The sequence below is a fragment of the Carcharodon carcharias genome, chromosome 13, assembly GCF_017639515.1.
Source record: "Carcharodon carcharias isolate sCarCar2 chromosome 13, sCarCar2.pri, whole genome shotgun sequence".
Classification (NCBI taxonomy): Eukaryota; Metazoa; Chordata; class Chondrichthyes; order Lamniformes; family Lamnidae; genus Carcharodon; species Carcharodon carcharias.
Genome location: NC_054479.1, coordinates 19,449,837 through 19,477,198, shown reverse-complemented (window position 1 = coordinate 19,477,198; position 27,362 = coordinate 19,449,837). Strand labels below are relative to the sequence as shown.

General features: G+C 44.5%; 1 protein-coding gene across 7 annotated transcripts in view; it reads right to left on the bottom strand.

Moving 5' to 3' along the window:
- The window catches only part of LOC121286408 (rabphilin-3A-like), a 161,794-nt gene that overhangs the window by 59,224 nt on the left and 75,208 nt on the right, over positions 1-27,362 (bottom strand). For 6 of the 7 annotated variants that reach the window (XM_041203502.1, XM_041203501.1, XM_041203500.1 and 3 more), the window contains 3 exons: positions 20,125-20,166; positions 11,979-12,017; positions 2,279-2,446 (listed from right to left, as the gene is read on the bottom strand). In XM_041203502.1, the coding sequence (XP_041059436.1) occupies positions 2,279-2,446; positions 11,979-12,017; positions 20,125-20,166 (249 nt within the window). The remainder of the gene's footprint in view (positions 1-2,278; positions 2,447-11,978; positions 12,018-20,124; positions 20,167-27,362) is intronic. The other variant, XM_041203505.1, reaches the window with a different exon arrangement.

Genomic DNA, 27,362 nt, shown 5'->3' with positions numbered 1-27,362 from the left:
GCAGAATCCAAGATGAGAGTGCTTTCAACTGAGCTAAGCCAGCACATCGATCAACACTGGTATTGTGGATGTCAGGTGGGGACACCGACCGATAAGCTAACCACTGCCAGTCAACACTTCTACTTCACAAATATGTCAAATGCCACTGATGCAGCTGGAATGACTTGAGATTTATTTTAAATTGAAAAGTCCACTTCTAGAGCAATGGAATCCATTTATAGATCTTAGAATGATAGAGCACAGAAGGCAGCCCATCGTACCTGTGACAGCTCTTTAAAAGTGCAGTATAATTTTTTTTATTTATTCAAGGGATGTGGGCTTCACTGGCTGGGCCAGCATTTATTGTCCGTCCCTAGCTGCCCCTCGAGAAGGTGGTAGTGAGCTGCCTGCTTGAACCGCTGCGGTCCATGTGGTGGAGGTACACCCACAGTGCTGTTAGGGAGGGAGTTCCAGTTTTTTGACCCAGTCACAGGGAAGGAACGGCGAAATGTTTCCAAGTCAGGATGATGAGTGACTTGGAGGGGAAATTCCAGGTGGTGGTGTCCCCATCTATCTGCTGCCCTTGTCCTTCTAAATGGTAGTGGTCATGGGTTCGGAAGATGCTGTCGAAGGAACCTTTGTGAGTTTCTGCAGTGCATCTTGTAGATGGTACACACTGCTGCTACTGTGCGTCGGTGGTGGAGGGAGTGAATGTTTGTGTAAGGGGTGCCAATCAAGCAACTGCTTTGTCCTGGACGGTGTCAAGCTTCTTGAGTGCTGTGGGAGTGCTGTGTGCACTCATCCGGGCAAGTGGGGAGTATTCATCACACTCCTGACTTGTGCCTCATAGATGGTGGACAGGCTTTGGGGAGTCAGGAGGTGTGTTACTCATCACATGATTCCTAGCCTCTGACCTGCCACTGGATACTGCAATGGCATTGGCCCTGGCAATATTCTGGCTGTAATACTGAAGACTTGTACTCCAGAACTTGCTGCCCCCAGTACAGCTACCACACTGGCATCTACCTGGTTACGTGGAAAATTGTCCAAGCATGTCCTGTGCACAAAAAGCAGGACAGTTCCAACCTGGCCAATTACCGCCCCATCAGTCTACTCTCGCCCCTCAGTAAAGTGATGGAAGGGGTCATTAACAGTGATATCAAGTGGCACTTGCTTAGCAATAACCTGCTCACTGATGCCCACTTCTGGCTGACGACTGTTACAAATGCTTCAGCCTTATCTTTTGCACTGATGTGCTGGGCTCCTCCATCATTGAGGATGGGGATATTTGTGGAGCCTCCTCCTCAGTGAGTTATTTAATTGTCCACCACCATTCATGACTGGATGTGGCAGGGCTGCAGAGCTTAGATAAGATCCATTGGTTGTGGGATCACTTAACCCTGTCTATCACTTGCTGCTTATGTTGCTTGGCATGCAAGTAGTCTGGTGTTGTGGCTTCACCAGGTTGACACCTAATTTTTAGGTGTGCCTGGTGATGCTCCTGGCATGTCCTCCTGCACTCATCATTGGACCAGGGCTGATCCCCTGGCTTGATGGTAATGGTAGAGTGGGAAAGGAATCAAGAACTTTAAGCATGCATGGATCCATACCCAGAAAGGAATGAGAAAACTGGGAAAGATAAAGGGAGAGGTTTTGTAGCATTACAAGCATCTGAGGACAAGAGCAGCAACGGAAACTCTGATCTCCACACCATGCATCAATAATGTCACCCAGCAAATACCAATAGCGGAATATTCCAGCAAGTACTAAATGGGAATGCGCCACAACTGTGTGATTCAGAGGAGCATCATCTGCAAGTATTGTGCCCTTGCACAACCTACAACCCTCAATAAAATTCATCTTGAAAAATGCATAAAGCATTTCTGAAGCATCATTGAATAATTCAAGCTGTGATGCAGTTAATATTCTCTCTGGTATTAATGCTGAAGGCAGCATTCATCTACAAAATCCATTTCTTAAAAGCTTAGGAGAATATGTTTCACTTGCGCTTCACAGAAATGGCATAACATTCAAGGTGTGGATACGAGATTATCATAGTAATTAATTTTCAGTAGATTTTCTGCATGCAGAACAAAGTTGTCTGTAAATGAAGCTAGCAAGAGAGAAAAATTGAGAGTCCTTGCGAAAGAAGACAAAAATGAGAGAACGGGCAAGAGAGAAGGAAAGAAAGATAACAGAGACTAAGAAGGCGAAAGCGAACTTGGAAGAGAGAATAGCAGTGTACTACAGGAGGTTTGAATAAAATCACACACCATCCACTTTCAATAACTTCACTAACCTCCTGGGCTCCTATTGGTGTCACTCTCCATTTCACCACTGTATCCATCCTGACTCTCACTTTCACCATATTCGCTGCCCGCTACTACTCGTGGTTCCATTGGCCTGCGTCCTGAGGAAACGTAACTGGCAGGAGTTCGCACAGAAGGCACTGACCCAACTTCACTGCCTGAAAGAGAACATTTGGAAAAAGAAGGCTCCTTAGTCAATACTGGCAGGTTATCCGACTAATAAGGGTAGGTATTCCAACTAACAGGATTGCCCCTCAAGGTGAAATTGAGCAAATGAGGAATGGGAAGTTGGGTATCCAGCAATCTTGTTGCTGGATTGTCATTAAAAACCCTCCTGGTTGACACATGTTCTTTAAAGGAGGAAACATGCTCTCCTTGGTCAGTCTTCTCCATGTGTGACTCTAACCCCCATGTGATTGATTCTTTAGTGCCTTCTGCAGTGGCATAAAAAGCCATCCAGTTGAACAAATTTTCTACCAGTGATCCAAGAGGAAGGTCCATCAACACCACCTTCTAACAAACAAATAATTACTCAGTCCCATATTCCTAGTTGAGAGCCATACCAGGAGGGGGCTCAGGTCAGAGAATCATAATAACTGTGTTGGGAACACAGGATTATAGACTTTCTCCTTCAGTTCACATTATAACCTATACAGTATTGTGAGAGACTAAGAAATCACCCTGTATATTTTTTTAAATAAAATATATAGAGATATGCTCATTGCAATTAAAAAAATAACAAAAGCTGGACAAAGATCTTTAAAATGGCTGAATCTATATCTGTCTGTGAACCCCCTGAACAAAAGAAGCTACCTGGCAGTATGGGGCAAACTGGCACATCATTATCTCTGGGGAGGAACTAATGATCTCCTGTAGGCTGCACAGGCCAAATTCAAAGAGAGCTATACAAAGGCGATCTGCATTTTATTACCCAGGCTGGCCAATGGAAGCCTGCTCATCGGCTAAGACAAAGGGCTCCACAACCTTCCTTTCAATTCTTAATGGTTGAGATATTTAACAATCTCAGGGACACAGACGAGAGCTACACATCAAAGACAGTGTGGAAAGGTGGGACATGGGCCTCTGGCTTGTGGAGCCTGTAATATTGCCTTGCTGAATTGAAAAGCTGAATCTGCTGTTTGACATCTGATTATCAGGCCACACTGAAGGAGCTCTGGGCCAGGTTGGACACCTGGCCCCATCTACCCTTGCTTCTGCTGGAAGTCTGTACCATCGCCTACAAGACTGATTCAGCTCTGCATGCCTGTCTCATCGCGTAAAGTCAACACATCAGAAAAGTGAATTATAAAGCCCAACAACATCAGTGAAGGAATACCTCACTGGACTTTGATTCTGGACACTAGTATCCATGTGAAACAATTGGCGGAATTTTCCATGCCCGCTGGCGTTGGGCGTGATCAGTGGCGTGAGTGGACAATATGATGCAAAATTCATGACTGTGTGAAACCAGTCCACGATTGTCTGCTCAGCCCGCCGATGGCAAGTCGCATTTCCTGCCATCAGACTTCGGGAACCTCATTGTAACACATCAGCATATCATTATTAGTACAGCCTGCTGGAATCGTTCCCGCCTGCTGGATCGTCCATCCATCTCAGTGAGCTTTATGTTTTATAACAATGCATAATAGGTGTGCACTTGGTGGCCTGCACTTTGAGGAGAACTCCAGGTGAGTACACAGTAACGTTGTGCAGTGCTCGCCAGGGTCATCTGCTGGACTTCAAGCTTGAGGGGTGTTGAGGGGGTCAGGATTAAAGGCAGCACAGCTGTTGAGGTGACTTATGGGGTGGGGGGATGGTTAAGGGCAGCCCAGCCATTGAATATAGTGCACAAGCATGAGGGGTGGGTGGGCGAGGGAAGTGGCCATGCATTAGGGAAACCTATATAAAGTGACCATTCCTCTGCAACTGAGATAATTCAAGCACAGCCACATGGATATGATTGGAGTCGGGCTTCTGGTTTACCTGCCCACTCAAGCAATGCAGAGTCATCAAAGTGCCACTAAATGCTACACCCTCATTTTCATCACCACCACCACCACCACCGCCTCCCCCCCCCGCCCCCACCCCGCCCCGACTGCAAAGTTATGAGCATTTTAGTGGAATGCAGAACAGCTGGACGACTGCAGATGTTGCACAATCTCCTCACTAAAGCTGGCCATGGAGTAGTTCATTGCTGGAGATGTTCACAGCCCCTGGCAATGTCATCATCCTGGTTTGGACCAGTCTCCCCCATGGTTCAAGCTAACATTGCAGCCTTGCAGCATGGGTTAGGAGAATGCCTGCACCTGAGCTGAGAGCACAGCATGCAGTCCAATGGGCAAAGCTGCTGCCAATCAGTCGGGTTGAATGGGGCAGAGGTGGTGGGGCTTCGGACAGCCATGCAATGCACTAATCTCTGGCCATCCAAGTGGTCCTTAGTACACCCATGCTAACCATGTGCCTCGCTCTTTCATCCTGCAGGAGGAGTACGTCAGGATCATAGAGCCTGGTGAACTAGCTGTATGCCTGATGGCCTACAGAGCATGGAGATGGCAGAGGAGAGAGTGACTGAGACCCCTGGCTGCACAGAGGCAGGAGCAGCAACTTCAGGAACAAGGGACGGCTGGGGCTCCTGCACACGCCGCTGAAGAGCCACAGTGAGCTGTCGCTGGTCAATGCCTAGCGTCACCCAGGGTTTACAGATGCCGCCTGTCATTCCTGCAGATGACCCAGAACCATGTTGCTAAAGACTGCACGTGTCCAGGGAACTGGTCGGTCACATCTGCCAGCTACTGCAGGATTTGGCACCACAGGGACATGGAGGACATCCACTGCCAGTGGCTGTGAAAGTGACAGCGACGCTCAATTTCTATGCCAGTGGCTCCTTTCAGGGCTCTACAGGTGACCTCTGTGGGATCTCAAGCCTCCACTCACAAATGCCATCTTCATGGATGCCATCTTCGCGAGGGCACACAATTTTGTGCATTTCACCCAAGACCAGGACAGCCAGGATGCAAGAGCAATTGGATTTGCCTAGATCTTGGGTTTCACATAGGTTCAGGGTGTGATCGACTGCACTCACGTGGCACTCAGCTCTCCATTGCAACACATAGTGAACTACATTAACCACAAGGGGTTCCATTTGCTGAATGTGCAGCTGGTGTGCAACCACCAGAAACACATCCTGTAGGTGTGTGTACAGTTTCCAGGAAGTGTGCACGACACCTACATCCTCAGTTGGTCACAGATCCTTGAAATCTTCCAGGGTCCACAGAAACTGCAGGGATGTTTCCTTGGGGACAAGGGCTACCCGCAGAGGCTGTGGCTGATAACACCCGTGTGATGGCCTCAGACTGCAGCACAGCGAAGGAATAACAAGGCTCATGCTGCAGTTCACAAGTTGGTGCAGTAGACCACTGGGATGCTGAAGAGGAGGTTCTGGTGCCTGGACCGGTCCGGTGGAGCCCTGCAATACAGTCCACAGAGGGTGTCACACATCGTCGTCACCTGCTGTTCCCTTTACAACCTGGCACTGCAATGGGAGATGAGCTGGCTGAGGAGGAGCTGGATGCAGATGGGGATGAGGCTGAGGTCTTCTTTGGAGGCGACGATGAAGAGGATGAGGCCTTCGTACTGGCTGGATGAGGCAGACGTGCTCTGGATACCCTCATAGCTGCTAGATTTGTGGAGGATGATGACAACACGCAGTGAGGTGACCTCATATATCCTCACATTGCTTTTGTGAACTTATGACTTCAGTCTGGCTTATGGCAGTGCCAATACCCTCTGTGCGAATGCTCCTGTCATGGAGATGCAGTTGAGGTTCTAATAGTCACTCGATTGCTGGAGGGTGATGACGACATGCAGTAAGGATACTCCATAGATCCTCACATAGCTTCTGAGAATGTCTGACTCTTGTCTGGCCGACGTCAGCTCGCTAATTGCTTGGATGGAGGGATTGTCCAATGTGGAAAGGTTAAATAGACTGGGCCTTTATTCTCTAGAGTTTAGAAGAATGAGAAGTGATCTCATGCAAACATACTGATCTGACTGAATGGTGTAGTGGGTTCGAAGGGCTGAATGGCCTACTCCTGCTCCTATTTCTTAATTTCTTAGTAACTTAAATTTTACAAGGAAGGAGCATGGGAATAGGAGTGGGTCATTCAACCCTTTGAGGCTATTCCACCGGACTGAGGATTGGCTGACAGTTCCCAGGAGTGGGCAACCATCCTTTAAAAGATTGTAGCCCTGACAACAACTAATTAGTTGCTTGACCCCTGACACTCCATTGACCCTATTGATTGCTACCCACTAGCTTTTGGTTATTTGTGCACAAATGGACACCCACATCTCTGTTCCTCTACAATTCCTATTTCTAACTACTTAGAAAATACATCTTGCTTGGATCTAAATTAGATAACCTCACATTGAACTCCATTTGCCACAAGTGTTGTGGCGGTAGAGAAGTGGAATAATTGTTCACAACGTCACAGTGGGGACATGGCAGCACTGTTCCCTGTGATGCTGCTACATTGGAGGCCCTGCTGCAGGAGGCACACCAAAGGGGAGAGTGCCTATTTGATGCTTAAGATCACCCACAAGTAAAAGCCCAAGTGCTAGCTAAATGGAGAGAGGTCACCAGTTAGATCAGTGCTGGAACGGGGCCCTACAAACCAGGAACTCCCAAGTGACCCAGCGCCCAGTTAGCTGATCACAGCTCAGGAAGCAGTTGTAACACTACAATTGGGCTCAACATTCCTAGCCCTGAAGAGGAATTTTCAGCTACAGCTCCTACTCTAGAACTGCAACTAGTATGTACATGTAAACATCTGATGAAGATTGGATTAGACTGATTGTGATGCCCCCTACAGTGGTGCAGCCTGACAGCACTCACTGTATTGGTTCGCTCATGAAAAAATGATCACTGGAATAAAATGCTGACGGGTGGTTAGCGCCGATGGAATTCTATCCCAGAAACATTGACTGCCTAAAGGAGTGAGGAATAAAGCATGTTGTACAATAGTTCACAGGACTGATGGTTTAATCAATTAAACTGCTTGAGCCACTGTTTATTTGCCCATAAGGCAGCTAGACCTTCATATATCTTAAACCTAACACAAAATTTAATTAGAAAGATGGGAATCTCTAATGGTTTGAGGAGATTTAATTCACTGATGCCAACTACTTTTCGGTGATTCAGAATTCAATGTCCATTGCAAGCGAGCATAAAATTAGGACAGTGAGACAGATTTATATAACGGCTGAAGACAAAAATAGGAATCACTATTTTAATGTCTATTGAGGGAGCTTTGATCACAGCCATGGGGTTTCATTTAAACATGACAGTGCTGCTAATAGTTTTGATTTCCATTCTCTGTAAGTCAGCACTATGCAAAGAGGTACAATGGCCTCACACTGGAGCCACACTGCTCCCTCCCCATCTCCAACTGCAGCTCATAGTTTATTTACCTGATTTGATAACAACAAAGCTCTATATTAATTAGGCCCTTTCTCCATCCCCTTCAGGAAGGCTGCTCGGGAGCAGCTTGCTGCTTCTGTGGTCTCATGCCAAGGCAGCTGATGCTGCAGCTTGCTGACCCGATCCATTTAAAGGGGTCATTATTGGGGAAACGAAATTATACGCACGCAAAGTTCACAAAAGCGAGAATTGTTCCTGATGATTGGAGCTCAGTGCCTTGAATGTGAGGACACTGTTCTCCCTGCACAGCTCTTGCTGAGCAGGGGATTGCCAGGCAAAGCCAGGGGCACTTCTATTTGGGGAGGGGTAAAAAAAATTGGATGGGACATCCAGTTTGAGGGGAGGTGGGGGGAACCTCATGGCAAGTACTTACTCTCCCTCCCCAGTGGGGCCCACTTGCACTCTTTAGATACCTCATCTCACAACTTACATCAGGCCACACTTGTAGGCCAGGCAATGGAGAACTCTTAGCATTCAGAGTCTCTCACCTTGCTTCCTCTGACACGGGGGAACTTGTTTTGGGACAGAAATTCAGCCTCGGAAGAAGCTCCATGGAAACTGCTATTGCTTTTGGGATGAGGGATTTTTCTTTTTGGAAGCATTGTGGATGATATTTTTGCACAGTGAGGAATTACAGGCCAACAAGTAGGCTGTCCAAGCACCTCTAGTGTGAGGAGATGGGCAGAACTTTCAATTTCCGGTGGTGTCCGTCAGTACCAGATTGCCCACCCATTATACAGGCCCAATTCTCCTATTGATACAGTCAATGAATGGGAATTTGAGCACACAAAACAATTATGGCAATTTTATGCCCCAGTTGAAGTTGTCTCTTGAATAATCTGATCACATCACCGATTTATTTTTGATGTATAATTCACACTGTGGCAACAAGCTTCAAAGCAGCTGCTTTCTTCTGACAGAAGGCTTTAATTCTTTCATGCCCTCTTTTCATTCAAAACTGTTTGAAGTATTTCTGGAGCACATCCCAAGGCTGCCGGTTTCTATCACAGGACACATGCCATAACATCGGAGCAACAATCAGGTCAGCATTCATAGCCATGAGACTGTCAAAGATTATACGCTTTGATTTCTGCTGTTGGTTCTTTCCCAGTGGAAAGAGGAAGGGTCCAACAGACTAATAAGTAGCTGATCACTGACTTTACTGCGCACCCACAATCAGCTAAGCTGCTAACTTTTCCTTGTGGCAGTGTTTGTACTTGTCATCAGAGATGGCAGTGGTGGAATGGCCCTATTTACTTTACGTTGCCATTGCTAAGGACAAGACGGTTGTCAGGAGGATTGCTGGAATGTAAAGGTAAGGTTGACTAGCAGCTGGTGGGTCACAGTCCTGGCTATTATACACAGAGAAATGTCAATAAATGCAGACTTATCAATTATGCATCTTTAAAACAAAAACAAAAACACCTGGAAAAACTCAGCAGATCTGACAGCATCTGCGGAGAGGGATGCAGTTGAGATTTCAAGTCGTATGACCCTTCATCAGAACTAAGACATATAGAAATGAGATGAAATATAAGCTGGTATAGGGGGGGTTGGTGGTACAGGAGAGCTCGATAGGGGGCCAGTGATAGGTGGAGGCCAAGAAGAGACTGCCAAAGATGTCTTTAAAAACAGGTTCTCAATTAATGATTGAAAGACAATGAAGTATTCCCTGTGTTAATGGACCCTAGCCCTTTTGTAAAAATAGGGTCGATTTTTCCTGACCTTTGACATCATGACCCTGGCAACTTAATGGTGTCTGAGGATTTCCAGGAGGGAGTGAGAGTAGAGCTTGGACTGTACCTGCAGTAAGTGAAGGCCTGTGACAGTATTGTATATGAGGTGGGAGAGTGCAATCCCCAACCTTCAACCTAGTTTTCCTGGTTGATGAAATGGTGGGTGCCACAGTAGCACTGGGGATGGGGGTTGAGAAATCAAAGAAGATGGTGCTGTTGGTCTGCTTTTGTACCCCTCCCAACAGGAGGGTCTGCAGGGGTTCAGGGTCAGGCAAAAGTTTTTAACTGCAGTAAGTATCTTGGGCTGCCAATCTCCATTTGTGACTAGCAAATAACAGTTTCCAAAGCCTGAGCTGCATGGGCCTTGGTTTTTGTGTTTTTAGCCAGGTTGTGTCTTCAGCTGTCTGGACCCTAAGCTCCGGAATTCTCTCCCTAAACCTCTCCACTGCTCTATCCTTCAAGATACTGCTTTAAACCTACCTGTTTGACCAAGCTTTTGGTCATCTGCTCTAATATTTTTTACATGGCTTGGTATCATATTTTGTTTGACAATGCCCCTGTAAAGGTGCTATACAAATACAAGTTGTTGTTTATCAGCTGGCACAAAGTGAAGGAAGATGAGTGTTGCTGGAGTTGGACAGGAACAGGGCATTTTGGATTCACTGATCCTGTTTATTGCCAGGACCATGGAAGGGTAGGGAGAAAAATCTCCCCTAATGAATCCACAAGCAAGCAAAACTGCTTTATTCATACTCAATTTCAGCTGGTAGTGGTATGATCTGGTGACTGGAGGCTGCTGACTATCCCTGAACAACAGCTTCTCACTTCCCTGAGAGAGTGGAAAATATACAACTCAACATCGGTTTGCACTACTTCGAGTGAAATGGTTAAAAGTGAATCAGTGCAGGGAACGTATTGGAGAGAGAAAGAATATTAAAGTGACGTATTGCTCATTGAAATCAAAGGATCGCCTTAGAATGCTCCCAATCCACTGACATCAATAAGCAATGCCTGTTATTACCTTTACTTCTGATTAAAATTTTACAGCACAGGAGTGGCCAATATAGTCTGTGTCAGATCTCTGAAAGAATTACCCATGCACTGCACACTCCTGCCCTTTCCTTATCACTTTTTATTTAATGTTTTAAGAATCTATTTCCCTTTTAAACATTTTCATGTTTTTTGATTCTGCCACTATTTTTGTAAAATGCTGTTTCTTTGTTTTACACTTCTCCTGAGCTCGGAGGTTTGGAGTTTTTTCTCTAGGGAAGAGAAGGCTGGGAGGTCTTTAAAATCATAAAAGGGCTTGATATGGTGAACACGGAGGAGACCATTCCAAGTGTGGGGAAGTCCAAAACTGGGGGCAATAATGATTTATATTCATTCGACTAATAAACCCAATGAGGAGTTCAGGAGAAACTTCTTTACTCAGAAAGTGGAACCCTTTATCAAGTGGCCTGCTTGAGGCGAATAGCATTTAATGGGAAGCTAGGTCAGTACACGAGGGAAAAAGGAATAGAAAGATATGTTAATAGGATGAAGTAGGTTTGGAGGAGGTTCATGAGGCATAAAGGTAGACCAGTTAGGCCAAATAGCCTGTTTTTTGCGCTGTTAATTCTATGTTATGCTAGAGCTTACACTCTCTTAAATCTCATCTGAGTTGATGATCTATTAATAGCACTCTAATCCTCAAGCACCTTTTTAAACATATCTATTTGCTCTGGTAGTATATTCTATGGGCAGAATCTTCGATACGGCAAGCGGGGGTGGGGCCTGTCGTCGGCACGTAAAATGATGCGAGGTGACATCAGGTGTGCGTTCCAACGTCACCACACGTCCTTCAGATCTTGAGTTCGGTGGGCGGGCACCGGAATCGGCTGCACGTCTGCCGAACTGTCAAAGGCCTATTAAGGCTGCTTAAATTCCAATTAAAATAATTAACTGAGCTGTCCGTCCAACCTCAAAGGTTGGCGGTGGAGGGGCGGGGGGTGGTGGGGGGGCAGGCGAAGAACCCAGGGCGGCCTTCGTCTTCGTATTTATCGTATTTATCATCCACGGGAGGGATGAGGTTTCATGAGGGTTTTCAAACTTTAATAACGTTTTTCAAAAAAATTTATAGACGTGTCCCAGCTCACGTGATGCTGTCACATGAGGCAGCATGACTTAGAAAAAAGATTTTCTTCCTTTATTTAAATTTTTACAGATCAAATCTCCCTGAGGTAGCTCTAACTCGGAGATTTCTGCACGCTTACGTGTCCCGCCCAGGTAAAATGGCGGCGCGCAGCCAATCACGCCCGCTCTAGCCCAGCACCGCCCCCCCGACAGGGAGAACATTCTCCCGTATATGTGGTTTAAAAAAAAAACCCACAAAGGAGGGTACAGTTTTACATAGAAAGTGCTTATTCCCCTGTCCCTCTCCACAAAACAAATGTTACTCTCACCTGAAAAATATTGTTCAGTGAGTGAAGAACTTACCTGGCTTTCTGCTGACTTCTCTTTTCTCAGATGGATCTCCTGTAGAAAAAAACAGGACCACAAGCTGTTAGGAGAACCTTCTAACCTGAGGGTATGTTGCCCGGGGTGTGTGGGAGGAATCAGCAAAGTACCCAGGGCAGTCGTGAAGCCACATTTAATGGTGAATCGGGAATTGTTTGCGCCCCTGCCCACCCCCCACCACCCCCCCCCACCACCTCTCCCATCTGCCAAAGATTTTGGTTGTTTCACACACTTTCTTTATTCTACTTCTATAATATATTTCAGTAAACTAAGTAGTACGTGTAGATTAAAAATATGCAGTGCTTGTTCACGAATGCGAGAGTCACCTTCAAATTAAAAGCGATTTGGAAAAAATTCTCTTCTAAGGGGGGAGGGGCGGTCTGATTGGTTGGATGTGGGATAGGCCTGAGGCAAAAGGGGGGTTGGTGGGAAACAGGGACAATCTATTCGTCAAAACCAAATGCTAATTTGGGCCAAGCGCAGGAAATCAGTGCAAGAAAGAAGCACAGAAATAGAAATCGACAATTATAGAATGATACTGTACAGAATGGAAGGAGGCCATTTGGCCCATTGTGCCTGTGCTTTTTGGTGGAGTAAATAAGGAGAAACCGTTTCCAATGGCAGAAGGGTTGATAACTAGAGGCCACAAATTTCAGATGACAGGCAAAAGAATGAGAGGCAACATGAGAAAACTTTTTTACACAGCGAAAGATTGTGTTCGGGAATATTCTGCCTGAAAGGATGATGGAAGCAGATTCAATAGTAATATTCAAAAGGGAACTGGATAAATAGTTGAAAGGAATAAAATGACAGGAAAGAGCAGGGGAGTGGAATTACTTCTTTAAATTTGTTGGAAACTTTCTGTGTTTACCTTGACTGGGCGTTTATGGTTTACTGTGGAGCTGGGATAGTGAGGGGGAAGAGAAAGGTTATATCAACTGATAGCAAAGTGTCCTTTACAATTTCAAAAGCACATATACATTTTTGAATTTTAAAATAACACAGATTCATTTCTGCGTGTTCCCATGTTACTGAACTGCACAGGAACAATGGCATGGTTACAATGGATAATGTTACTGGACAAATAATCCAAGGGTCAGGACTAATACTCCAGAGACACAAGTTCAAATACCACACAGCAGCTGGTAGAATTTAAATTCAATTAATTAATAAATCTGGAATAAAAATTAGCCTCAGTAATGGTGAGCAAGAAACAACAGAATTGGCATAAAACCCATGCAGTTCACTTTTGTCCTAGAGGGAAGAAAATCTGCAATGCCCACCCTGTCTAGCCTATATGTGACTCCAGACCCACAGCAATGTGGTTGACTCTTAACTACACCCTAGAATGGTCGAGCAAGCCACTCAGTGATATCAAACTGCTATAGAAAAGTAAAAAAAGAGAATAAAACTGGATGACCACCCAACAATTGACCTAGGCACTGGAAATGACAAATGTACAACCTGTTCAGTTGACTCTGAAAAGCCCTCCTTACTAACATCTAGGGACTTGTGTCAAAATTAGGAGAACTGTCCCACAGGCTAGTCAAGCAACAACCTGACATAGTCATACTCACGGAATCGTACCCTATAGCCAGTGTCATGGACTCTTCCATCATTAGGGATGGGTGGCACAGTGATATACAGCCAGGAGGGAGTTGCCCTGGGAGTCCTTGAAATTGACACAGGAAACCATGAAGTCTCAAGGCATCAGGTCAAAAATGGGCAAAAAAAAACTCCTACTGATTACCACCTAGTACCCTCCTCAGCTGATGAATCAGTACTACCCCACGCTGAACACCACTTGGAAGAACCACTGAGGATAACAAGAGTACAGAATGTATTCTGGGTGGGAGACTTCAATGCCCATCACCAAGTGGCTCAGAAGCACCACTACTAACCGAGTTGGCCAATTCATGAAGGACATTTCTGCCAGACTAGGCCTGCAACAGGTTGTGAGAGAACCAAGGAGAGGAAAAAAAGCCTACTTGACCTCAGCCTCACCAATCTAACTTTCACAGATGCATCTTTCCACAACAGTATTGGTAGGAGTAACCAACACACAGTCCTTGTGGAGATAAAGTCTCCGTCTTTACACTAAGGGTATCTTCCATTTAGCACTAACGCTTTGCTAGATGTGATAGATTCCAAGCAGATCTCACAGCTCAAAATTGGGCATCCATGAAGTGCTGTGGGCCATCAGCAAAACCGTATTCAACCAAAATCTGTAACCTCATGACCTGGCATGAACCGCACTTCACCATTACCATCAAGCCAGAAGACCAACACTGGTTCAACGAAGAGTGTAGGAGAGCATTCCAGAACCAGCATCAAAAATGAGGTGTCAACCTGGTGAAGCTACAGCTCAGGATAATAGACAGAGTTATGCAATTCCACTCTGTCAGGACTACTTAGCACCTTATCTCACTACAGCCTTGGTCCAAGCATAGACAAGACAGCTGAATCCCAGTCATGAGGTGAAAGTGACTGACTTTGACATAGAACCATAGAAAAGTTACAACACAGAAAGAGGCCATTCGGCTCTTGTCCATGCCAGCCCGAGGACACACAGGTGCCCTTTCTAATCCCACCTTTTTGCACCCGGCCCATAGCCCTGCAGCTTACAGCACTTAAGGTGCAGATCCAGGTACTTTTTAAAAGAGTTTAGAGTTTCTGCCTCTAACACCAGCTTGGGCAGCGAATTCCAGACACCCACTACCCTCTGCGTAAAAAAGTTCTTCCTTGAGTCCCCCCTACACCTCCTGCGACTTATCTTGAATCGATATCTCCTGGTTCTAGAATTTTCTACCAAGGGAAACAATTTGTCCTGTCCACTCTATCTATTCCCCTCATAATTTTGTACACCTCAATCAAGTCACCTCTCAGCCTTCTATGTTCTAAGGAAAACAACCCCAACCTATCCAATCTCTCCTCATAGCTACACTTTTCTAACCCTGGAAACATTCTTGTAAACATCCTCTGCCCTCTCTCCAGAGCTATTATGTCCTTCCTTTAATGTGGTGACCAGAACTGCACACAACACTCCAGTTGTGGCCTCACCAGTGTTTTATACAATTCCAACATTATATCTTTACTTTTATATTCTATGCCTCTGCCAATGAAGGAGAGCATTCTATATGCCATCTTTGCAACCTTGTCTACTTGAACTGCTGCCTTCAGGGACCTGTGTACTTGTACGTCAAGATCTCTCACTTCATCTACCCCTCTTAGTATATTCCCATTTATTGTGTAATCCCTGTAAGTGTTTGATCTCCCTAAATATATGACCTCACACTTCTCTATGTTAAAATCCATCTGCCACTTTAAATGCCCACTCCAGCAACCTATCTATATCGTTTTGGAGATTATGGCTATCCTCTACACTATTCACCACTCGGCCAATCTTTGTGTCATCTGCAAATTTCCCAATCGTGCCCCCTACGTTTAGTCCAAATCGTTAATATATAACACAAACTGCAAGGGTCCCAACACCGAGCCCTGTGGAACACCACTTGAGACAACTTTTCATTCGCAAGGGCATCCATCGACCATTACCCTTTTTTTCCTGTTACAAAGCCAACCTTTTATCCAGTTTGTCACATTACCCTGAATCCCATGGGCTTTTACTTTCCTGACCAATCTGCCATGTGGGACCTTGTCAAATGCCTTGCTAAAATCATGTACACAACATCCACTGCACTACCTTCATCAACCCTTCTTGTCACTTCCTCAAAGAATTCAATTAAATTTGTGAGGCAAACCTTCCTTTAACAAATCCATGCTGACCATCCCTGACTAGTCCATGCCTTTCCACATGACAGTTAATCCTATCTCTCAGGATTGATTCTGCTAATTTGCTCACCACTGATGTAAGACTAACTGGCCTATAATTGTTTGGCATTTCCTTTGATCCCTTTTTAAACAATAGAACTACGTTTGCATTTCTCCAATCCTCCGGTACCTCCCCTGTATCTAGTGAAGATTGGAAAATCATCCTCAGAGCATCTGCTTTCTCCTCCCTGACTTCCTTCAGCAGCCTCAGAAACAATCCATCTGGCCCTGGTGACTTATCGACTTTCAAGGACTTCAACCCTTCAAGTACTTCCTCTCTCTTTATGACTATCCCGTCCAATATCTCGCAGTGTTCCTCCTGGATTACTATATCTACATCCTCCCTTTCCTTTGTAAACGGGAGACAAAATATTCATTCAAAACCCTTCCCACAGCCTCTGCATCTACACACAAGTTTCCATCTTCATCTCTGATAGGTCTCACTTTTTCCTTAACTAACCTTTTAGCATTAATGTATTGGTAAAACATCTTTGGGTTATCTTTAACTTTACTTGATAATCTTTTTCATGCCCTCTTTTTTGATTTCCTTATTTCCTTTTTTACTTCATCCCTACACTTCCTATATTTGTCTAGGTTATCTGCAGTGCTTAATTCTTTGTGCCTATCGTATGCTTTCTTATTCTGTTTGATCTTCCCCTGTGTTCCTCTAGACAACCAGGGAGGTCTAGATTTGGCAGTACTACTCTTATCTTTGTAGGGGACATGTCTACTTTGTACAATTAGGATCTCACTTTTTAGTGCTTCCCACTGGTTTTCCACTGTTTTATCCTCCAGCAGTGCTGTCCAGTCCACCTCAGCCAAGTCCCTTCTCATTTCTGCAAAATTTGCCTTTCCCCAGTTCAAGACTTTTACTCCTGCCTTATCTCTGTCATTTTCCACGGTAATGCTAAATCTAACTGAATTGTGATCACTGTCCCCGATTTGGTCGCCAACTGTCACTTCACCCACTTGCCCTTCTTCGTTCCCCAAGACTAGGTCTAGAATTGCATCTCCTCTCGTTGGGTTTGTCACTAATTGGTTGAAAAAAATTTCCTGGACACACTACATGAATTTTTCTCTCTCAGTGCCCCTTATATTCTTTGAATCCCAGTTGATATTAGGATAGTTGAAGTCTCCTACTATTATTGCCCTCTTGTTCTTATAAGCAGAAATTTGCCTACATAGTTGTTCTTCTATCTCCCTTTCACTATTTGGGGGTCTGTAGTATACTCCCAGTAGTGTGACTGCCCCTTTTTTATTTCTAATCTCAACGCATAAAGCCTCATTTGTTGACCCATTTAGTACATCATCCCTTCTCACAACTGGAATTGATTTTTTAACCATTCGTGCTACCCCACCCCCCCTCATTTTTTATCTCCTGCTCTATCGTGTCTGAAGACTCTATAACCAGGGATATTAAGCTGCCAGTTTTGTCCCTCCTTTAGCCAGGTCTCCATTATAGCAATGACATCCTGCTGCCATGTGTCTACCTGTGCCCTTAATTCATCTACCTTGTTTGTAATACTCCTTGCATTGAAGTATAAACATTTTAACCCCGTCAATTTCCCTTGCTGGACACTTTGTAAACTTTGCTTCTCCTGTAACTCCATGTCTATTACAATGTCCCCAGCTAATGTTCTACCTCCATTTTTCTGATCTGAATCTGGCCTATCTGATCCTACTCCTGGGATCCCATCCCCCTGCCACACTAGTTTAAATAGTCCCCAACAGAACTAGCAAAAGCTCCCAACATCAAGGTAGCATTTGACAGAGTGTGACATCAAGGAGCCCCAGCAAAATTGAAGTCAATGGGAATCAGGGGGAAAAGCCTTTCACTGGCTAGAGTGATATCTAGCACAGCGGAAGTTGGTTGTAGTTGTTGGAAGTTAATCATCTCAGTCGCAGGATATCACTGCAGGAGTTCCTCAGGGTAGTGTTCTGGGCCCAACCACCTTCAGATGCTTTATCAATTACCTTCTTTTCATCATAAGGTCAGAAGTGGGGGTTTTGCTGATGATTGCACAATATACAGTACCATTCACAACCCCTCAGATACTGAAGCAGGCCGTGCCCACATACAGCAAGACCGGGACAATATTCAGGCTCGGCTGATAAGTGGCAAGTAACGTTCTTATCACACAAGTTCCAAGCAATGACCATCTCCAACAGGAGAAAATCTAACCATCTCCCCTCGACATTCAATGGGCATTACCACTGCTGATTACCCCATCATCAACATCCTAGAGGTCACCATTGACCAGAAACTTAATTGGATGAGTCATATAAGTAAGTACCTTGGCTACAACAGCAGGTCAGAGCCTGGAACTTATGCAGCAAGTAACTCACTTCCTGACTCCACAAAGTCTGGCACAAGTCAGGAGTGGATTGAAATACTCTCCACTTGGATGAGTGCAACTCCGACAAGAAGCTCGACATTATCCTGGAAAAAGCACCCTACTTGGTCGGCCCTCCATCCACCATTCATTCATGGGATGTGGGCTTCGCTGGCTGGACCAGCATTTATTGCCTATCCCTAATTGCCCTTGAGATGGTGGTGGTGAGTTGCCTTCTTGAACTGCTGCAGTCCATGTGGTGTAGGTACACACACAGTGCTGTTAGGAAGGGAGTTCCAGGATTGTGATCCAGCGACAATGAAGGAACAGCAATATATTTCCAAGTCAGGATGGTGAGTGACTTGGAGGGGAACTTCCAGGTGGTGTTCCCATCTATCTGCTGCCCTTGTCCTTCTAGGTAGTAGTAGTCATGGGTTTGGAAGGTACTGATTAAGGAGCCTTGGTGAATTCCTGCAGTGCATCTTGTAGATGGTACACACTGCTGCTACTGTGTCGGTGGTGGAGGGAGTGAATGTTTGCGGATGTGATGCCGATCAAACAGACTTCTTTGTCCTGGACTGTGTCCAGCTTCTTCAGTGTTGTAGGAGCTGCACTCATCCAGGCAAGTGGGGAGTATTCCATCACACTCCTGACTTGTGCCTTGTAGATGGTGTACAGGCTTTGGGGAATCAGTTACTCGTCACACTATTACTAGGCTCTGACCTGCTCTTGGAGCCACAGTATTTATATGGCTAGTCCAGTTAATTTTCTGGTCAATAGTAACCCCCAGGATGTTGATAGTGGGGGATTCAGTGATAGTAATGCCATTGAACATCAAAGGGTGATGATGGGATTCTCTCTTGTTGGAGATGGTCATTGCCTGGCATTTGTGTGGCATGAATGTTACTTGCCACTTGTCAGCCCAAGCCTGAACATTGTCCAGGTCTTGCTGAACCAGTGGAGAGTTTTCCCCCTGATTCCCTTTGACTCCAGTTTTGCTAGGGCTCCTTGATGCCACACTTGGTCAAATGCTGCCTTGATGTCAAGGGCAGTCACTCTTACCTCACCTCAGGAGTTCAGCTCTTTTATCTATGTTTGAACCAAGGATGTAATGAGGTCAGGGGCTGAGTGGCCAAGTGTGTATATAGATGGGGATGGGATCAGGTTCAGCAATGATGCCACTATAGTTGTAGTCTGCTAATACTTAATTTCTCGATTAAAACAAAGGGTAAACACTCACTTGAGATATCAGGGCACAGCAATCATCTCTGAACCCATATCCCGGCTAGTCAACAGCTTCAAGAGAGGAAGGACAAAACTTTCTGATGATGGGGTAGGAGAGCAGTAACACCATTCTCAGCTGTGCTCAGAATTAAAGATTTAAAAGCAAATAAATCTAAATTTCTAAAACCCTTCATGAATCAGTGCTTCCTTAGTGACCAACTCTCTGTACAGGCCCTGGCATCAGTTCTTGTACACTATTCACCAACGTGCACTTGTCTAGTGTGTGCTGGGCGCTAGTCCTTGTCATACACAGGGCGGGATCCTCTAGTCCCGAAGTCAATGGGCTTCTGGCTGGCTCACTTCATCCGCCACGGTGGGACCCACCATGCCGGGGCTGGAAAATCCTGGCTAAGGTGTTTTTTTCTGGTTTAGTATGGATGGTGAGAGATGGTGCCAGAACCTTGCATCAATGTTGTTGCTAGGACCAGTACCCTTATCCTGACAGCAGAATCACGGGCCTGTTAAAATGCACCAGTGGGATAAGAAAGCTGATTTTAGCAGTATAAACGGGGGCAACCATTCTGGGATCACCACTCTTCGGGGATCAAAACTAAATAAACAGCAATATAAATTGGAGAGGCCCCCGTTATCATTCTCTGGCAGATAATTTGGAAATACAATTCACATGCGTACATACTGGGATTTAACATTCTGTATTTATGCTGAAACTGTCTTACCATAAGAGGCCTGTTCAGCAGGGATAGCACCCTCTGCTTGACCTGAGAAATACAGAGTAGGAGAAAATTATAAGAATACAAATACAGCTTTACATACTGACGATCAAGCAAACATCTAACAGCAGAGAAGGAAAAAAGATTGATGAAGAAGATTCCTTGATGGCTTCATGTGTTAAAGCTGTGCGCAGTACAGAATTGAGCCATACAGATCAGGAAAGTCCTGATCAAGTTCTGTCGAAGGGTCATGAGGACTCAAAACGTCAACTCTTTTCTTCTCCGCCGATGCTGCCAGACCTGCTGAGTTTTTCCAGGTAATTCTGTTTTTGTTTAGGAAAGTCCTGGGTTTGATCCCATTACCTGCATTGTAATCGAATGGCTGAAGTGTGCTTTGGCACATCCCAGGGACAATTTCCTCAGCTGGTTAGGTGGAATGGCTCAAACAAGGAAGAGTTTGATCCAGAGACAGTTCAGAAACTGGGAAGCATTATCCCTTTGATATGTTCCACACCGCACAGATGGGTCCAGACTGAATCAGTCTGCAGTATTTATTGCCCATTCCTATTTTCCCTGAGGGCAATAACAATCAACCACTGTAGTCATTTGTAGGCCAAACCTTAAAGAACACTAGTAGGCTTATTGTTTATTTTTAAAAGTGCTACCCTATAAGTTACCAGATTTATTAGAATGTAATTTTACAAAGTTAAGATGATGAGATTTGAACATGTGACCTTTGGATTGCTAACATAACCACAAAACTACTGTGTTTTCAAGGGGCAGTTATGGGCTAGCGCACTGTCTTGTCACCTCTAAGACTTGAATTCCTTACTATCTGCCACCAGTAAGGAGTCAATATGAAATGAGTCTGAAGCTTTCTCAACATATTTCCTAGTGGGCACAGTCTTCATTGAAAGGATTTCACAAACAACCGTCTGTTGTAAACTAAGAGCTAGCAGGAACATTTGTCACTTTTATTCATCCTCAATAAACATCCTCTTTGTGCTGTGTGTGTGTAGGAACAAATGAATAAAAAAAATTGGTAAATACTTTCGTTAGTGGTGATCTTTCAGGAATCATTGGAGTCAGGGAGGGTCCCAGAGGACTGGAAAATCGCTAATGTAACCCCCTTGTTTAAGAAGGGAGTGAGGCAAAAGACGGGAAATTACAGGCCGATTAGCCTGACCTTGGTCATTGGTAAGATTTTAGAGTCCATTATTAAGGATGAGATTTCAGAATACTTGGAAGTGCATGGTAAAATAGGGCAAAGTCAGCATGGTTTCATCAACGGGAGGTCAAGCCTGACAAATCTGTTAGAATTCTTTGAGGAGGTAATGAGTAGGCTAGACAAAGGAGAGCCAATGGATGTTATCTACTTGGACTTTGACAAGGTGCTGCACAGGAGGCTGCTCAGTAAGATAAGAGCCCATGGTGTTAGAGGCAAGCTACTAGCATGGATAGAAGATTGGCTGTCTGGCAGGAGGCAGAGAGTGGGGATAAGGGGGTCCTTCTCAGGATGGCGGCCAGTGACTAGTGGAGTTCCGCAGGGGTCAGTGTTGGGACCACAACTTTTCACTTTATACATTAATGATCTAGATGAAGGAACTGAGGGCATCCTGGCTAAGTTTGCAGATGATACAAAGATAGATGGAGTGACAGGTAGTATTGAGGAGGCGGGGAGGCTGCAGAAGGATTTGGACAGGTTAGGAGAATGGGCAAAGAAGTGGCAGATGGAATACAATGTGGGGAAGTGTGAGGTCATGCACTTTGGTAGGAAGAATAAAGGCATAGACTATTTTCTAAATGGGGAGAGAATACAGAAATCTGCAGTGCAAAGGGACTTGGGAGTCCTAGTCCAGGATTCTCTTGCAGGTTGAGTTGGTAGTTAGGAAGGCAAATGCAATGTTGGCATTTATTTCGAGAGGACTAGAATATAAAAGCAGGGATATGCTGCTGACTCTTTATAAGGCTTTGGTCAGACCACATTTAGTATATTGTGAGCAATTTTGGGTCCCATCTCTCAGGAAGGATGTTCTGGTCCTGGAGAGGGTCCAGAGGAGGTTCACAAGAATGATCCCAGGAATGAAAGGCTTAACATATGAGGAACGTTTGAGGACTCTGGGTCTATACTCATTGGAGTTTAGAAGGATGAGGGGGGATCTGATTGAAACTTACAGAATACTGAAAGGCCTGGATAGAGTGGATGTGGGGAAGATGTTTCCATTAGTAGGAGAGACTAGGACCCAAGGGCACAGCCTCAGAGTAAAGGGAAGACCTTTTAGAACAGAGATGAGGAGAAACTTCTTTAGCCAGAGAGTGGTGAATCTATGGAATTCATTGCCACAGAAGGCTGTGGAGGCCAGGTCATTGAGTGTATTTAAGACCGAGATAGATAGGTTCTTGATTGGTAAGGGGATCAAAGGTTACGGGGAGAAGGTGAGAGAATGGGGTTGAAAAACTTATCAGCCATGATTGAACGGCGGAGCAGACTCGATGGGCCGAATGGCCTAATTTCTGCTCCTAGGTCTTATGGTCTTTCATAAGAATGATTCACTTAATAGATTTAGTTTATGATCGTCATCTACTGATGAAAATACATATCCAAGAAAATGTCCAAGGCATACTACCTTCCCTAGGTTGAATCATTCTATTTATAGCAATGAAGGCTCTCTTGGTGGTAAATCAGACTCACTGCTGGCCTGTATGGTCAAGAGCTAATTTACCAGTAACAATGATTTAAAGAATCAAAATGAAACACATTTTCACTAACTGATTTAACCAACTTAACATCTGAAAGTTGGCCAGTTTCAGCTTGGCAACACTCATTTCTGTCAGGAGGTTGTGGGTGCAAACCACAGGGTTTGAACACAATCAGTTCCACATCATCTGCATTCTGAAGCACATTGACTGAGGCTGGAGAAATTTTAGAGCAATTGGTTTTAAATTGAAGGCGGCATAGATTGAACAGTTTCCTGTCTGTTCTATAAATTATCTCCATGCCTGTGGGTAATTTGTGGAGGTGAAGTGCAGTATTGCAACAAGGAAAATGGAGAAGGGTGCTGATGCAGTGACACAGCCTTGTTTGACCCCAGTCTTCACTGAGATAGTCTGTGGTGGTTCCATTGGTGAGGATCATGGCCTGCATGTCAATGTGGAGTAGGTGGAGGAGGGCAACAAATTTCTGTGGGCAGCCAAATTTGAGGAGGATACTCCATAAGTCTTTATGGTTGACAAAGTCAAAGGCTTTCATGAGGTTGAAAAAGGCCACATACAGTGGTTGGTGCTGTCCCTTGCATTTTTCTCAGATTTGCCACACAATGAAGATCATGTCTGCGGTGCCTCTCATTGGGCAAAAACTGCATTGTGACACTGGAAGTGAGAGAAGGCTTTTGAGGAGGATCCTTGCAACAATCTTCGCCATGGCTGGCAGACAGCAAGGAGACTCCTCTGTAGTTACTGCAATCAAACTTGGCTCCCTTATTGAATATAGTCACGATCACTGCATCCCCGAGATCCATTGGCTTGCACTCCTCTTCCCAGATGAGGGATATGAGGTTGTGCAGCCGTGCCTGGAGTGTATCTCTGCCGTGTTTCAGCATTTTGGCAGTGATTCCACTCTTTCCAGAGGTTTTGGTGTTTTCAGTTGCCGAATGGCTTTTTCAACTTCATTCCAGACTCGGGTGTCACTCAGGCTGAGCCTGATGGGGTATTGAGGAATGGAGTTAAAGGTGTTCAAGTCGAAGACACATTCTTAGTTGAGGAGTTCTTCAAAATGTTCTCTCATAAGAAATTGGAGCAGGAATAGCCCATTTGGCTCATCGAGCCTGCTCTACCATTCAATAAGATCAAGGCTGATCTGATTGTGGTCTTAACTCCACTTTCCTGCCTGCCCCCATAGCCCTTAATTGCCTTGTTGATCAAGAATCTGTCCTACTTAGACCCTTGAATATATTCAATGGCCCAGCCTCCACTGCTCTCTATGGAAGAGAATTCCAAAGGCTAATCACCCTCAGAAAGAAGAAATCCCTTCTCATCTCTGTCTTAAATAGGCAAACCATTATTTTAAACTGTGCCCCTAGTTCTAGATTCCCCAAAAGAGGAAACATCCTCACAGATCTACTCTGTCAAGCCCTCTCACGATCTCACATGTTTCGATAAGATCACCTTGCATTCTTCTAAATTCCAATGACAAAAGACGCAAGCCACTCAATAATGCCTTATTAAGTAACCCCTTCAACCCAGGAATCAGTTGAGTGAACCTTCTCTGAACTGCTTCCAATGCAATTATATCCTTTCTTAAGGAGAAAATAAGACTGTACACAGTCCTTCAGGTGCAGTCTCATTAATGCTCTGTACATTTGCAGCAAAACTTCTCTACTTTTCTACCCCAAGCCGCCTTGCAAAGAGCCAACATTACAGTTGCCTTCCTAATTACTTGCTGTGCCTGTATGCTAACTTTTTGTCATTCATAGTCATGAACACTTGGATTCCTCTGCACCGCAGAGTTCTGCAGTCTCTCTCCTTTTAAATAATATTCTGCTTTTTTCTTCCTGCCAATTCTCACATTTTCCCACATTATGCTCTATCTGCCAATTTTTGCCCATTCACTTAACCTGTCTATATCTTTTTGTAGACTCTTTGTAGCCTTCTCGCATCTATCATTGTATCATCAGCAAACTTGGCTACATTCCAGGTGGTCCCTTCATGCAAGTCATTAATATAGATTGTAAATAGTTGGGGCACCAGCACAGAACCCTGCAGCACTCCATTAGTAGTTTGCCAATGTGAAAATGACCCACTTATCCTAACTGTTTCCTGTTCATTAGTTAATCCTCTATCCATGCTGATATGTCACCCCTAACATCATGAGCACTTATGTTGTGCAGAATCCTTTTATGTGGCACCTTATGGAATGCCTTTTGGAAATCTAAATACACAACATCTACTGGTTCCCCTTTATCCATCCTACTTGTTACATCCTCAAAGAATCGTAATAAATTTGTCAAATACGATTTCCCTTTCAAAAAACCATGTTGGCTCTGCCTGATTTTAATATGATTTTCTCAATCTCCTGCCACTACCTCCTTAATAATGGAGTCTAGCATTTTCCTAATGACAGATGTTAGGCTAACCAGCCTACAGTTTCCTGCTTTCTATCTCCCTCCTTCCTTGAATAGTGGTGTTACATTTGTGGTTTTCCAATTCACTGGGAACTTTCCAGAATCCAGGGTACTTTTCTATGTTTTTTTATTCATTTATGGGATGTGGACGTTGCTGGCTAGGCCAACATTTATTATCCATCACTAATTGCCCTCGGGAAGGTCAGGGTAAGCTGCCTTCTTGAACAGCTGCATTAAATTTTGGAAGATTACAACCAATGCATCCAGTACCAATGACGCCACTTCAGGGGACTGGTCAACATTTATTCCATTAGTTTTCCTACTATTTTATCTCTGGTGATCGTGTTTGTTTTAAGTTCATTCCTCTTGTTTACCTCTTGATTTTTTGCTATTCTTAGGATGCTTTCTGTATCTTCTATTGTGAAGACAGATACAAAATACTTGTTCAATTCTCTGCTATTTCCTTGTTTCCCATTATTAATTCCCTTGTCTCACCATCTAAGGGACCAATGCTTACTTTAGCTACTCTCTTCCTTTTATATACTGGTAAAAGATTTTACTGCCTGCTTTTATACCTTGCTAATTTTGTCTCATACTCTAATTTCTTCCTTTTAAAAATTTTTTTCAGTCATTCTTGGCTGGTTTCTAAAATTTTCCCAATCTTCTGGGATACCATTCATCTTTGCAGCATTGTACATCTTTTCTTTCAAGTTAATACCATCCTCAACTTCCTTAGCTAGCCATATATGGCGAATCCTTCACATAGTCTTTCTTTCTCAATGAGATATCTATTTGTTGAGAGTTATGAAATATTTCTTTAAATGTGTGCTACTATTTCTCTACATTCTTACATTTTAAACTATTTTCCCATTTCACTTTAGCCAAGTCTGTCTTCATATCCTTGTATTTGACTTTATTTAAGTTTAAGACACTAGTTTCAGATCCAAAGTTCTTAACCTCAGACCAAATGTGAAATTCCATCATGTTATGATCACTCTTACCTACAGGATCTCCAGCAAGGACTGACTGCCCCCTTGTCTTTGATGACCTTCCCTCCATTCGTGGCTCTGAGCAGTGTTGGCCCTTGAGTTCTTGGGCCACAGATTGTTCTGACAGCACTGAAGAAACTGCTCATGTCATTGACGTTAATGAGTTGTTAGGTCTCCCATGCCCTTTTTACTCATTGTTTTCTCTTTATGTTTCAGGGTTTCTGCTGCACCATTGCCTTCAAGCACCTGTAGTGCTGCTACCTTACTCTTGAGGTGTGGTGATGTTTCCAGTTTGCGAAAGTTGTGTGCTGACTCTCAATTAGGTCACCAGTCACAAGTCTTCCTGGTAGAGAGGCCAAGGAACTCTTCACAGGTGCTTGTTATTGTGAACTTTAGGGTCAACCAGGCACTATGGGCCCACAGTAGCTCCTGGTGGCTGGAGGTTAAGAGGTGGACAGTGAGCTGCTGACTGAGACTTCAAAGGATCTTTGAGATCCCCTTCAAAGGGATCTTTAAGGCCTTTGATGTTCATTTTCACCTGGCCTTGCTTTGGTTGTCTTTGTCATTCGGGGCCAGGCTGATGGAGATGGCAGATCGGATAAGGCAGCAATTAGACCAGTGGTTGTCAGTACCTCTCATGGTGTGGGTGATGCAGACATCTGTGGCCCATTGCTTGAATAATGATGTAGTCAAGCAGGTGCCAGTGTTTTGGATCATGGATGTTACCATGAGGTTTTGTGCTTTTCTCCATGGCAGAATAAGGCATTGGTCATGACAAGATCATGTTCCAGACATTTCATAAAGAGAAGATTCTGTAGGAATTTCCTTTCCCTACTTTGTCCTTGCCAATCACACCCTTCCAGAGATTTGTGTCCTTCCCAACTCTTGTGCTGAAATCTCTGAACAGGATCAGTTTTTCACCTGCTGGGATTTGGGCTAGGGATTGCACAAGGTTGATGTAGAATCCCTTCTTGGTATCACCTGTAGCCTCAAGTGTAGGAGTGTAAGCGCTGATGACTGTTATGCTGATTCTTTGCTAGGGTGAGCCAGAAAGTCATAAGATGCATAAGATGTTATCCCATAAGGGGAATCACTGAGGTATCAGACAAGCTCATTTTTGATGGTGAAGCCTACC